The sequence below is a fragment of the Tursiops truncatus genome, chromosome 11, assembly GCF_011762595.2.
Source record: "Tursiops truncatus isolate mTurTru1 chromosome 11, mTurTru1.mat.Y, whole genome shotgun sequence".
NCBI classification, from domain to species: Eukaryota; Metazoa; Chordata; class Mammalia; order Artiodactyla; family Delphinidae; genus Tursiops; species Tursiops truncatus.
Genome location: NC_047044.1, coordinates 69,527,307 through 69,541,081, shown reverse-complemented (window position 1 = coordinate 69,541,081; position 13,775 = coordinate 69,527,307). Strand labels below are relative to the sequence as shown.

Genomic DNA, 13,775 nt, shown 5'->3' with positions numbered 1-13,775 from the left:
TCCTTCACATAAGTTGTTTTGTTTTGTTTTGTTTTGTTTTACTGTGCAGTCCCATTTATCAAGTAATCAGTGAGAAGTAAAAATTTCTGAGGTGGTCTAAAAATACTAGTCAAACGCTCATAGCACATCATTTTGGAAGGAAGGAAAGATTCCTAAACCCCAGTTATCAGCCTAGGCTATGTTGGACCCTACCTCTAACACAGAGCAGCAGTGCAAGCACCTTACCACTGAACCAGTAATACTCCACCATCATACAAGGAACAGAAATAATTATGTGTGACTGCATTGTTATTAAACAATTAACATTTACAATATGAAATAAAGACCTCATCTGTAATTAGGACATAAAATAATCTTTTTGGAACTGACAGCTAAAGGTATGTAGGAGTGGAAGACAACATAAAACAACCTAGTAGCACATTAAAGTATTATGAAGTACAAACATTCCAAAACTAAAAACATACGAATTTGACTTTAACTGAATTTTTAGTTACAGAGATCCTTTCTGTAAAATGTATAAGGGGATTACAAATAATACTGTTTAACGTTAATAGTTGTATGTATCCATTACTGAAATTTTGTAGTAGCAGGGATGGGTGATTAATCATTTTTCTTAAATTTATAAGCTAAAATTATCATGGTTATGTTCCTTAGCACAGGACTTTGGAACCTTGAGTATTCATTCATGTGTCCGTGTGTCAGAGTGGACCCAGAACTGTTTCCTGAGGAAAATCTTGGTCTTGCTCATGGGTAGTCCCTCAACTGGCCAGGATATGAGAAAACAGAAAATGATGCTAAATAACATTAAATACAAACAATTGACTATATAAAACACACCTAAATATCAAATTCATACAACTTAATGTTTTAACATTAAACATTTGGAATTATTAATTTTTTATCCTATTAATGATAAAGTCTGAATATATATAACGTGCTCCTGCATCTACTATGTATCTATTCAGTCATATTAACAAGCTTGTTTGCCAAGGGCCCAGAGACATTTAAGGACAGCAGTTGAAACTGACGCTTTTCTGCTCTGAGTTTCTGAGGCCTGAAAATGGGTTCACTTCTCTTACATGGGACATCTCTTACCCACACAATTACTGGTAACTGTCAGCCTTCAGCAGAGGAGCAGAAAGGTTTTTCAGCATGAATACTTATCTCCTAGAAAACACAAGAGTCATTTCCTTCCCTGATCCCTCAACTGGGAGGCTGAAACCCAATACCTTGATAACCTACCCTTTATTCAGACTAATGGGCCAATTATTCTAAAGATGACGTTCCTTAAAAACAAACAACAACAACTGCTTTTAAGAAAAAGAAACCTTCCCTGGATAATTCATGAAGTTAAACATTATTACACCACTTTGTTAATGGTATTCAATGGAGAAGTCACATAAAAAGTGGTATTGTTGGAAGGGGAATTTACTATTCGAGAAGCGGTGGTGATAGTTCATTCTTCATCAAGTTATTAAGATTATCATTAAATTAAGATATAACATCAGGTACATACTTTGCCTTTAAAATTTACATCAATCTACCAGGAACTGCTTTTTATGAGTGGTTTGAGGAGGGGACAACTGCATAATTTTGCACATGGCTATCCAGCTATCCAACTATCTTCTGTTACAGGTTTACCAGAGTTTAGCCTTCCACCACTCACCTGCTGTGCTACCTCTTTCACTCATAAGGTACAGCATAAGCTTGGGTCTTTTGAAAGCTCTGTTCTTTTCCACTGACAGGAATTAGAAAGAAGCAGTGCCTGCGTCCTCGTCTGTACCCTCTATCCATTCCCCTCGTTTCGGTTAAGCCCCTCAGTTTATAACTTTGGAGCCCTAGCAGAGGGGAGACTATCTACACTTTCTATACCTAAACAAGGGGACATGAATCCAGTTCACCTCAAAGCAGTGGAAGCCACAACGACACAAGTAAAAGAGAAGGCAATCAAGACACACAACAATCTCACAGAACTCTCCATTGTCTCAGCTTTCTGATAAATGCCTCCAGGTCCTGTTACTCATGAGGGTACAAAGACCCTCATTAAAGCACCAAGATTTGAGAATCTATAATGGGCTCGGATTGCTTAACTGGCCATAACTAGATCCTGCCCCAAAGCTAAAAGCCTAGAGATTTAAAGAGTGAGCCGTAACAGTCATGTGCTGTTTGGCACAGAACTCTCTACATACAGAAGTATAATAAACCTTCTCAAGAGAAATAAGTCAAATGTTCTTCAAGGAAAAAAAGTCCTTCTAAGGTCAGTCCCAGGGACTCCTGCTCTCAGGCACTGCAGAAAGGCTTGTTCTAATCACACTGCTAGCACTCCTTCCACCAATTTCTATAAAAGTAGTAGTACTGTCAACAATATTGCATTTGTTTTTCTGTTATGTGTCCCTTTTTAGCAAAAGCATTATATACAGTACAGACTCCAACAGCTAAACTGACAAGACAAAGCATATTTTAAAGATGTCTCTGCTCACCACCCTGTCCCTAGACCCAGGAACAGGAAGTAACTGCAACTGGAAGAAATCTAAAGTAAGCTTTTACACTAGAGGAAGGGATAACTAAAACCTTCGAAGAAGTTGTAGGGAAGTAGCCATTCAAGTAATTTTGGTCCCAACTGAATGGTGTTAATATTGTCAGGATCTACAAAAATATGCTATATATTAATTACAGTGTGAATAAGAGAAAATCCCTGTGGATTTAAAGAAACGTTATCCAAAAAGGACATTTTAAAGTCATAACTTACTTTTCTACAGATATATGATTAGAAGAAATGCTTCAGATAATTCAAAGGTAACACCTGAGGGTCCCCATGGCTAAATCTGGCATAGCCTGAGCATAGGCAAGAATTGTGACAGCAATGATTGGTAACACATCCTATTAAAAAACTGAATCAGTGAGTCCAAAATGATACTAAATAAAGAGTAAGGCGGAGGGGGAACCCTCCTTTAAAGATGAATACCAACCAATAAATGTAGAAGGAATGACAGAATTACAAAAAACACTATTTTGCACTCACTATTGCAATAGATGATTTGAACAAGAATAATTAATGGATGCTAAAACCACAGAGTATCAAGGTATTATCCCCACACATTACAAAGGGGATAAAGATACTGTTACGGTGTAGAAATGTGACACCGCCACCTTAACCAGGGGATCAAACAACCAATCATGTTAACTGTCTGCCACCACATGCCTCCCCATAGAACGCCCAAAGAGCACAAGATCTCCTGCGCAATATTCCTGCCAAAGATCCTAAATCTAATCCTAAGGAGACAGGCAAATCCAAATAAAGGAACATTCTGCGAAACAAAACAAAAATATCATGTCATGAAAGAAAGACACCGACCACCACGCCTCCCTGCCCCGTCCCCCCCTCAAAAATATGTCTGGGAATTGTTCTAGAAAAAAGAAGACTAAATAGATTTAATAACTGAATGCACTTGTTCCTTGACTGGGTTCTGAATGGGGTAGAAAAGATACAAAGTTCATTAAAAGGAAAATAAGGAAATATGAATATATATAAATATAACATTCTGTCAGTGTTAAATAACTTGAAAGTGCCAATTTTGTTATGTTGGTACTGGAGACTATCCCTGTTCTTTGGCAATACATGCTGAATATTTAGGCTGTCGCTCAAACAGTTCACCCAAAAAGTGGCAAAATGTTGCTAATAGGTAAATATCTAGTGACAGGTATGTAGTGGCTCACTATGCTATTCTTATAACCTCTGTAGATTTGAAAACTTATCAAAGTAAAAAGCTGAGAGGAGGAATCCAGAAAAAAAAGTTAACACAATGTTTTAGATGAAAATTCTAATACAAATACTGTAAACAGACTTACAAGCCTTAAGAATAGACTTATTTTAAGTAACATTTCTGCTATAAAGGAATAATAATTTTTCTTTTTTTAGACAGCATCAAAATTTAAACATTAAAGTTTTTAATGAAAATTAAAAATTTTTTAATCAAAATTTAGCATCAAAAGCTTCCAGTGTGTTCTTCTAGCCTATAATTAAATTAGTCTTTTCTCTATAAAAGAAAACAACATATAACAATATTTAGACTAGTAATTAGCATTATAATTAAGTACACAGACTCAAAGTAAACAGATTAAATTTCTGATAACAATCTTCCCAAACTAAAAAATAACTGCCACAAACTTATCTTTAAAAACTTGTGGGCTTCCCTGGTGGCGCTGTGGTTGAGAGTCCACCTGCCGATGCAGGGGACGCGAGTTCGTGCTCCGGTCCGGGAAGATCCCACATGCCGCAGAGCGGCTGGGCCCGTGAGCCATGGTCGCTGAGCCTGCGCTTCCGGAGCCTGTGCTCCGCAACGGGAGAGGCCACAACAGGGGGCCCGCGTACCGCAAAAAAACAAAACAAACTTGCAATTGGACAAAATTGGAAAACTATATTCAGAAACACTAATGATAATTTCCTTAATGTGTAGCTCTTAAAAAAAAGTTTTTCCTCTTACTATAAAAAAAAGAGTTGTGGTGAATTAACATACTAAGGTAAAACTACTTTAAAGGTTGTATATAAATCACTCTGGGGACAAAATATAATACTTAAAAAAAACTCTGCAAGGTTTTATGCAAAGGATTAAAAAAATCTAAAAATTCAACATTTTGTAAGTATTAATTGTTAAAATATAATTTAAAATAGTCTGTAAAAATATACCTCTTAAAACTAGCATGGGACCACTCAAGATAACAGTTCAGGTAGCAAATACACAGACTATGAACTGAGAATCAATTCCCATCATAGAGAGAAAGATCAAATATTTTAAAAGCTCAAGTCACATAATAATATTAAAATTAAGAGATTACATAATGAAAAGAAAACTACAATTAAAAAATGAAACAAATAAGGAAAATATTTGTAATCAATGGCAAAGGTAGAACGTGTTATTCTAAGAGTTCATAAAATAAGCATTAAAAAGCTCAATAGGTAAATATCAATACAGAAAATACAAACAAAAATTTAAAAAGCCAAATAAATGCAAAAATATATTCAAGAAATAATCAATGAATATAAATCAATAATAAGCTACCATTTTACTCTAATAAGTGGTAAAATTATAACTCCCAATAATGAATGTTAAGGTTATGGTGACACCAGTACACTCACACAATGCTGGTACAGGCTTAAATCTGTATAATTTTTAGAACATAAGTGATATCCATTCTTTTTAATGAATATTTGAACTCCTTTCACATGCTAGACACTGGGGATAAACAAGAAAGCCACAATCCTAACCTCACACAATTTATAGCTGTTGTGAAAAGACAGATTTTTGAAAGATTTAATCAGAAAGCATGGTAATTGCTTAAACAGAAAACAATCAAGGTTGCTAACTGGGCTCACTACACAGACATCTAACCTAGTCTGAAACTGCTGGGGAAAATTACTAGTCATTTACTGGTTGCCAAGCACCTTGCCAAATAATGGGGCTTAAATAATGAACACCACGTGGTGTCCGTCTGCGAAGTCAACACTCCAGAAGTGGGTAATGATTCGCAACCACAACAGATGCAGCAGGTACAGTAACTAGGAGGATACAGAGAAGGGAGAAGCGGTGGGCACGGAAGGGAGGTCACAGTGGCGGGATAAGAAGTGATTCCACGGTAGTTAAGGGACAGAAAGGAACAGGCCGGCAGGAGCAACAGCATGAAAGGAGACGGGCGGGAAAAGTCACTGCAGACTGACTGACATGTGGGAAGCCCACCGTGAACCAAGACACAAAACCCAGATGAGGGGAGGTGTGAGGGGCTAGCCCAAGTCAGCAAGGCGAAAATCACCACCGTGCAGCTGGAGACACAGCTCGGGAGCTCAGAGAACAGCTCTGGAATGAAGGTATCAGTTAAACCATCCAGGGAGCAGCAGAAGAAAGAGCAGAGTCCTAAGGAGTTAGGACTGGAGAGAGGAGTCCAGAGGCGGCGGGAACAAAGCCTGAGACGACAAGAGCCAGAGACGGACAGAGTCGAAAGGAAGAAAGAGGAAGTGGTAACAAGAAAGCACATTAGGGCTCAAAGAACAATTCCGAGGTCAGAGGTGACTTCAGTGAGAGCGGGTTTTTTGTCAGGTGGTGGCTGGGTGCTGCTCCTAGCGGGCTGAGGTGTGAAGGTGTTCTTCTTTTTGTTGCTGTTTTTTAAGGAAGTAAAGCCAGCAGATACTCATAAATGTTTGCTGGTGACGAGAAAGAACAAACAAAGGATGCTTGAAGGAAAGGGGCTGGAAGCAAGCTGCGGTAGGGACTTTGGTTTGTTTCAAGGACAGAAGAGGCGGAAGAGGTGTGAGCGCTGTGACGCCACCGGGGCGCAGTCAGGGGCAGACAACTCATGCAGATACAAGTTATTAGAAGCACACGCACAGGAACGGCGAAAACACTTGCGGTGGGTATTGAGGCGATTTGGGCTTTTTTATGTTATTTTATGATCACTGTATAATAAATTAATTGGGAGGAAATAACCCCCCAGAGAAGTCTAATCAAAATACATAAAGAATTCAAATTGGAAACGCTGGGACAAGTCTGGGGAGAAGAAAATGGTGCCAGTTATAAGGGCCCACTGGTGCCAGGCAAAATGGGAGAGCTAATGGTAGCCAAGGGGATTTCAGAGAAGCTTCCCCAGGTGGGCAGAGTCAGGCAAAAATGAGGTGCTATTTAAATACTGAAATGGAGGGGGAGAATGACATGGCAATGGGACAGCACTTTAGCTTGTCGGCACATTGGAATAGACTGAATAAATAAGGGATTCCCAAGAGCAAAGTAAGAAACTAAGTGTTGGGCTGCAGCATGCAGGCCTGCAAGCTCCGTACTTGCCCAGCTTCAAGACCGAAGGAGGAGGCCAGTCAGGCCAGCAGAGACATCAATGACTTAATGGATGGGGGGAGCTTACATGTCGAAAGCAAGGTCCTGGAGCAGCACGCTACTGTGTGCAGATGACATGGCAGCAGTGTTTGCTGGGGGGCGGGGGGAAGGGGTAATCAGTTATAGGGAGAACTGACCTCAGGTTGGCTCACTGGTTACCAGGGAAACTAGCAGAGGAGCACGTGCCTCACCATCCCTTTGATAAGCTATCATGGAGGAGATGTTCTGATTTAAAGGTCAGAACCATCGCCAGTTGGGGCAGGGGCAAGTATGTAGGAAGGTCAGTCATGTGAGTAGGGTGTAGGTGAGGCAGGGACTGGTCGAGCAGGGGATGTACAGAGAGCAAGAGAACAGCCATTTTGGGTGGCCTGATCATACTAAGTTTAAGAGATTTTACATAACGATATGATACATGTAACAAAATGGTTACAGATTTATACTACGGATGTAATATTACAGGCAGAGAGTATAACTTTTAAAATCTCAAATTTAGGAGAGTAAAAAAGCACAAGGGTTTACAATGTCACGTATCTATCCACATGTAATTCCTTCCAGGGAATACTTCGGAGCTTTGGGAAAATAGTGAGTTGGAGAGACTCAAAGAAAAGGAATACTAAGCAGAAGCTCCAGGATTCAGACTAGGTCAACTTCCCTGGGCTACTTCTGCAGCAGAGGAGGTAGGAAGATCATTACTCATGCCGTAACTTACGAAAGGGCCTGGGTTGTATAAATCGGAGTATACAGGGGCTTTCAACCTTACCCAGCTCCCAGAGTGAGCAGATTTATGTCAGGTCGGAGATAGCTAAGTGGTGCTTGTCATTACTCTATTCACTAGAAAACTCTTTAAAGGATGAAAAATATGGAGCTCCTATTCTCCAAAATTATGAACAAGCTGAATGGTAAGATTATCTTGAAACAGTGAGCTTTTAAAAGTTTACATAATCTGACTCGACTGACCCACATTAGAATCTCAATCATCCAATCTTTTCCATAGCAATGAGATACAATTAAAATATGTGATTTCAATGATTCATTCCCAGTTGTTCATGGGATGTATAATGTACTGGGAATACTAGAATTTATAAATACACACTACTAATATTTATTAAGAATGCAGTTCTTCCCACCTGGAATATGTCACCTCTTGTCCTTAAGCCTGGCTAATTTCCTGTTCGTCATGCAGTCACTCCCTTGAAAACGCCTTCCCTGATGCCTCCCACCTGCTTCTCCCATCTTTGTGGCTATAACCTGTCACCCTCTACTAGAGTCTCAGGTTGACTAGTGTGAAGCTCCCATCAGAATGTAAGCTCCAGAAGGATGGGGCCATGTTAACCAGACTCAGTCTGATTCTTAGCACCTAGCACTGTGCCTGGCAAATGGAATGAGTAGAATTAAAATTCAAATGAATCATAAAGAAATTTTATTCTTGGGAAGGGCACTTTAGGCTACAGCCTCACTCTCCCCTGCTACTATCTCAGAGAGTCTGATATCCCATTCCTACCAATACTTGTTTCCTTCGTTGAAGGTTAGAGCAGGAAGGGACCTGAGAGTCAGTCAATCCAATGCCTTCATTGTCCAGAGACGTGAACAAAGCTGCACTAGTCAAAAACTTTAAAAAAGGGCCAATAAACAATGTCATATCATTTGCTCCTTCATTACACACTTATCTTTATCCTTCCATTCCCCAATATTCAACCCCTCTGCTCATAACCAATATAATCCTTCCCCAGTTGTCTCCATCTGCCTACAAAATGTTTTTTCAGTATACCAGCTTTAAGTTAGATAAATGCTATATGTCTGTAAATGTCAGTGGAAATCTACCTTTATTATCCGGTTACCACTTCATTACCTGTTACCTAAAATTTGATCATAAATTGTCCTAAGAACAATGGTTTATCTTAGTAACACCTTTAAAATTTTTTAGATCATTTTATACACAGTATGTATTAAAAAATTAGTCATAACTACTTCAAAGTGGGAAAAAATAGAAAACCCAATCAGAAAACAAATTATTTACTTGTATAATAATATTACAGGAAAAGAAACATTTTTATGACCATATGACCACATTTTTATTACACTCAAAAATTTATTAGCTACTATCTAATCTTACCTACACTGATCTACCAATTAAATATTAAGTGCCTACCTAAAAGCCGCTTCCCAAAAGCAGTTCATTCCACAAACATCAGAGGGCAGCATCCAATAGGGATTCCAGTAACACAGAGAGAAATCTTTACACCTAACAGAGTAAGACAGAAATAGTCCTATGTGAGTATTTTGGCTTAAAACTAACAAGGAATTTACTCAATAACATAAAAACTTACTGTTCTATTTTACAGCAACAAAACTGCAAATCCAACTTGCTATGGTAACTTGAGGATTTCTGGAAATTGATTTCTCCCTTACTTAGGGTAGCACTACTTTAAATAGAACTTTAAAACCTTTAGGCAAAAAATACCACAGACTGGAAACGTTTTTTAGTCATGAACGCTCTTAATATATTAAGCTCTCCTCCTAAGATGACATAGAAAATATTGGAATACTTCTAAAATTTTCCTTCCTTCATTAACTGCACATATCCCCCCTAGAATAAAATCCATTCTGCCAAACAAAACATTTGCTTATTCTGAAGCAAAATTTAAGCCACAAATGCTGGTAGAAAGGAAAGAGAGAATCTTTAAATGCTTTTAAATTAATCCTCAATCCAAGCTTAAAACACCAAGTATCGTGTTTTAAGTTGGAAATAAGAGACCAAGTTGATATTCACGGCTCAGTTTCATTACCTACACATCTCAGTTTCACTATATTTCACAAGCTAAAATGGGGGATCAAATGTGAACTTTCTTCTTAGATTGCAGGTTGGAGCTAAAAAACCCCACAAATACACAACAACAACTGCTCACATTACAAAAAGTATGTTTTTCATTGTTATTCCTTTTCAAAACAAGAGTCTAGCTGGAAATTCAGTACAGTGGAGGCTTGGGTTTACTAAAGCAAGTATGAAGTCAGAGTGAGTCACTAAACCAGGTCACCTCATGTCCCATCACCATTAATTCAATTATAAGTTACTGTTCTTACAGTGAAAGGTCTATGAAATTTCATATTTGCAACATCTCTGATCACACCTCTCACAAATGTCAACAGGCTAAGACAGGGGGTCTCAATCCAGGATGTACAATGAAATCACCAGAGAGCCCTACACCAGACCTGTTAAATCAGAAACCCTGAGGACAGGGTCAGGCACTGGTTGCTTTTAAAATCCTGCCTAAGTTACTCTGTATACTACTGCATGAAGAACTACGTCAGAATTTTTAAATCAATGGAAAAAAGTGACACTATATTTTGTTTTTTCTTGAAATGGACACCGTTTTCAAGCACAGCATAAAAAGTTAACATATCTTAGTTGATAAGTCAGAAAATGTGTGCAGACCAGTAAAATGTACAACCTGATCAGGAAATTTGTTGGTCCCCTTCCAGGTGTGGTCATGTAGTTTTTAAGTCTTGCACTTATTTGTAGAGACAGGCTGAGTGGAAGTGGCAACAACTAACACAGAGTTTTTTCAGATTCAAGAGTTCTCACATCCATTTAAGCCTCACAACAAACCTGTTCAAATAGGTATCTCCATCTTTCAGATACAGACATCATCAAAGCTTTCTTTCAACAAATCCACAATTTATTTATAATCAACACCTAAAGTGCCCCTTTGTTCCAGGAAGGAAATAAGTTGGTTATTCCATCTCCTTCTGTCAAATCTTCCAACAGTAGAAAATGAAAATTAAAAATGAAGTCTCAAAGAAAATGACTAATTAAATTTTTTTGTAAAAATGACTGCTTGAAATTGTATATTAATACCATTTTCTGCCTCAACTTGTATTGCTCCCAACCCTAGGCAATCATGCATCTATTTTCTGTCTCCATAGATAAATGGAATCATATAATATGTGACCTTTTGAGTCAGACTTTTTTCACTTAGTGTATTTTCAAGGTTCACCCACTGTAGCATTTATCAGCACATTTCATTCCTTTTTATGGCCAAATAACATTCCCTTTTATGAATGGATGGATATACCACATTTTCTTTATCCATTCATGAGTTAATGAACATTTGGGTTGTTGATACTTTTTGGTTATTATAAATAATACTTTTATGAACATCCATGTAAAATTTTAACATGAACGTATGTTTTCTATTCTCTTGAGTATATATATATATATACACACACACACACACACGCGCACACACACACACACACACACACATACACACACACGTGCGCACACACACCCCTACGAGAGGAATGGCTAGATCATGTAATCAATGTAAACTGATTAATGCAGATGAAATTACAGGGAAAAAAATGTCAAGTTTTAGGTAACTTTCTTGACCATAACTCAATGTCAGAAAACACAGTTTACAGAAAGAATGTTCTCTGTCTGTCTTTCTTTAATGGAAATATAAAACATATGCACTAGTGAGTATACATCCTCCTTACCATTAAAAAAAAAAAAACAAACATAAAACACTGAGCTGCTGCTAGCAAAAGGGGGCATAATTTATTCACAGTTTCTTATCTCCCAAATTTATATTCTTTCACTTCTGAAAACTTGGTTTTAAAGATTAAGATAGAGAGTAGAAACTCATTCTGAGAACTCATTACGTACCAATAACTATCACTACAAGCAATAAATGAGGAAAAGCAACTAATCTGAGACAGACAGTACTGGTATTTTCAGGCCAGAAAAAAAAAAGTTTAAAAATATTGGAAAAGTAAAGGTACTTATCCAAGTTCTGATTATTAGGTGCTTTTGCTTTTATTCCTTAAGACTATTGAAAATGGAACATTAGACATACAAAATTCAAAGAGGTAACTCTATTAAATAATTTTAATGGGGCAAAACTGTAGCTGACCTAAATGGGTATGTCTTCAGTAAACAATGACATCCAGAATCAGTGAAGTCCATAAATGCAAAGTTTTTCCACTGTGGATCAAACTGAAATAAAACTTTACCATGACTCATCCCCCTGTTTCATACAGCTTAATATTTCTAGCTCTAGGTGGCTTGTCTACAAGCAAACTGATCAAGGGATAGCACAGGGATCTCCGTGGTAATACAACAGTCTGTATCCTGACTGTGGGGGTGATGACACGAATTTCACTTACGTGATACAACAGCATAAAACTGCACATACACATGAGTGCAGGTAAACTGGTGATGTCTGAAGATGGTCTATGGGTTGTACAATGTCAATTTCTGGGGTTCTAATATTCCACTATGTTGATACACATATATTCCAGATACAGTAGCATTACACTAAGCTCGTGTAAAATGTTACTACTGGGGAAAAACTGAGTGAAGAATAAATGGGGTATCTATGAAGCTTCCTGTGAACTTTTATTTATTTCAAAAGTTTAAAACAATAAATGAATCACAAATTAAATTCCTCCAAATTTCAGTACTTGAAATATGTTTTAAGAATTGAGACATCAGAATCAAGAAGAACTACAATCCTGCAGCCTGTGGAACAAAAACCACATTCACAGAAAGATAGACAAGATGAAAAGGCAGAGGGCTAGGTACCAGATGAAGGAACAAGATAAAACCCCAGAAAAATAACTAAATGAAGTGGAGATAGGCAACCTCCCAAAAAAAGAATTCAGAATAATGATAGTGAAGATGATCCAGGACCTCAGAAAAAGAATGGAGGCAAAGTTTGAGAAGATGCAAGAAATGTTTAACAAAGACCTAGAAGAATTAAAGAACAAACAAACAGAGATGAACAATACAATAACTGAAATGAAAACTTCGCTAGAAGGAATCAACAGCAGAATAACTGAGGCAGAAGAACGGATAAGTGACCTGGAAGACAGAATGGTGGAATTCACTGCTGCGGAACAGACTAAAGAAAAAAGAATGAAAAGAAATAAAGACAACTTAAGAGACCTCTGGGACAACAACGCAACAACATTCGCATTACAGGGGTCCCAAAAGGAGAGGAGAGAGAGAGAAAGGACCCAAGAAAATATTTGAAGAGATTATAGTCAAAAACTTCCCTAACATGGGAAAGGAAACAGCCACCCAGTCCAGGAAGCACAGTGAGTCCCATACAGGATAAACCCAAGGAGTAACATGCCAAGACACACAGTAATCAAACTGGCAAAAATTACAGACAAAGAAAAATTACTGAAAGCAGCAAGGGAAAAATGACAACATAAAAGGGAACTCCCATAAGGTTAACAGCCGATTTCTCAGCAGAAACCCTACAAGCCAGAAGGGAGTGGCATGATATATTTAAAGTGATGAAAGGGAAGAACCTACAACCACGATTACTCTACCTGGCAAGGATCTCATTCAGATTCGATGGAGAAATCAAAAGCTTTACAAGCAAGCAAAAGCTAACAGAATTCAGTACCACCAAACCAGCTCTACAACAAATGCTAAAGAACTTCTCTAAGTGGGAAACTCAAGAGAAGAAAAGGACCTACAAAAACAAACCCAAAACAATTAAGAAAATGGCCAAAGGAACATACATATCGATAATTACATTAAATGTGAATGGATTAAATGCTCCAACCAAAAGACACAGGCTTGCTGAATGGATACAAAAACAAGACCCATATATTTGCTGTCTACAAGAGACCCACTTCAGACCTAGGGACACATACAGACCGAAAGTGAGGGGATGGAAAAAGATATTCCATGCAAAGGGAAATCAAAAGAAAGCTGGAGTAGCAACTCTCATATCAGATAAAATAGACTTTACAATAAAGAATGTTACAAGAGACAAGGAAGGACACTATATAATGATCAAGGGATCAATCCAAGAAAATGATATGACAATTATAAACATAAGTGCACCCAACACAGGAGCACCTCAATACATAAGGCAACTG

The 13,775-nt window shown here is 37.9% G+C and overlaps 1 protein-coding gene across 2 annotated transcripts in view; it reads right to left on the bottom strand.

Annotated features, from left to right (window-relative positions):
* GXYLT1 (glucoside xylosyltransferase 1) overlaps positions 1-13,775 on the bottom strand; it is a 52,415-nt gene that overhangs the window by 29,395 nt on the left and 9,245 nt on the right. The window contains exon 2 of one of the 2 annotated variants that reach the window (XM_019934615.3): positions 9,028-9,120. The exons of the other annotated variant lie outside the window; for it this stretch is intronic. Coding sequence (XP_019790174.1) covers positions 9,028-9,120 — 93 coding nt within the window. The remainder of the gene's footprint in view (positions 1-9,027; positions 9,121-13,775) is intronic. 2 annotated transcript variants of the gene reach the window in all.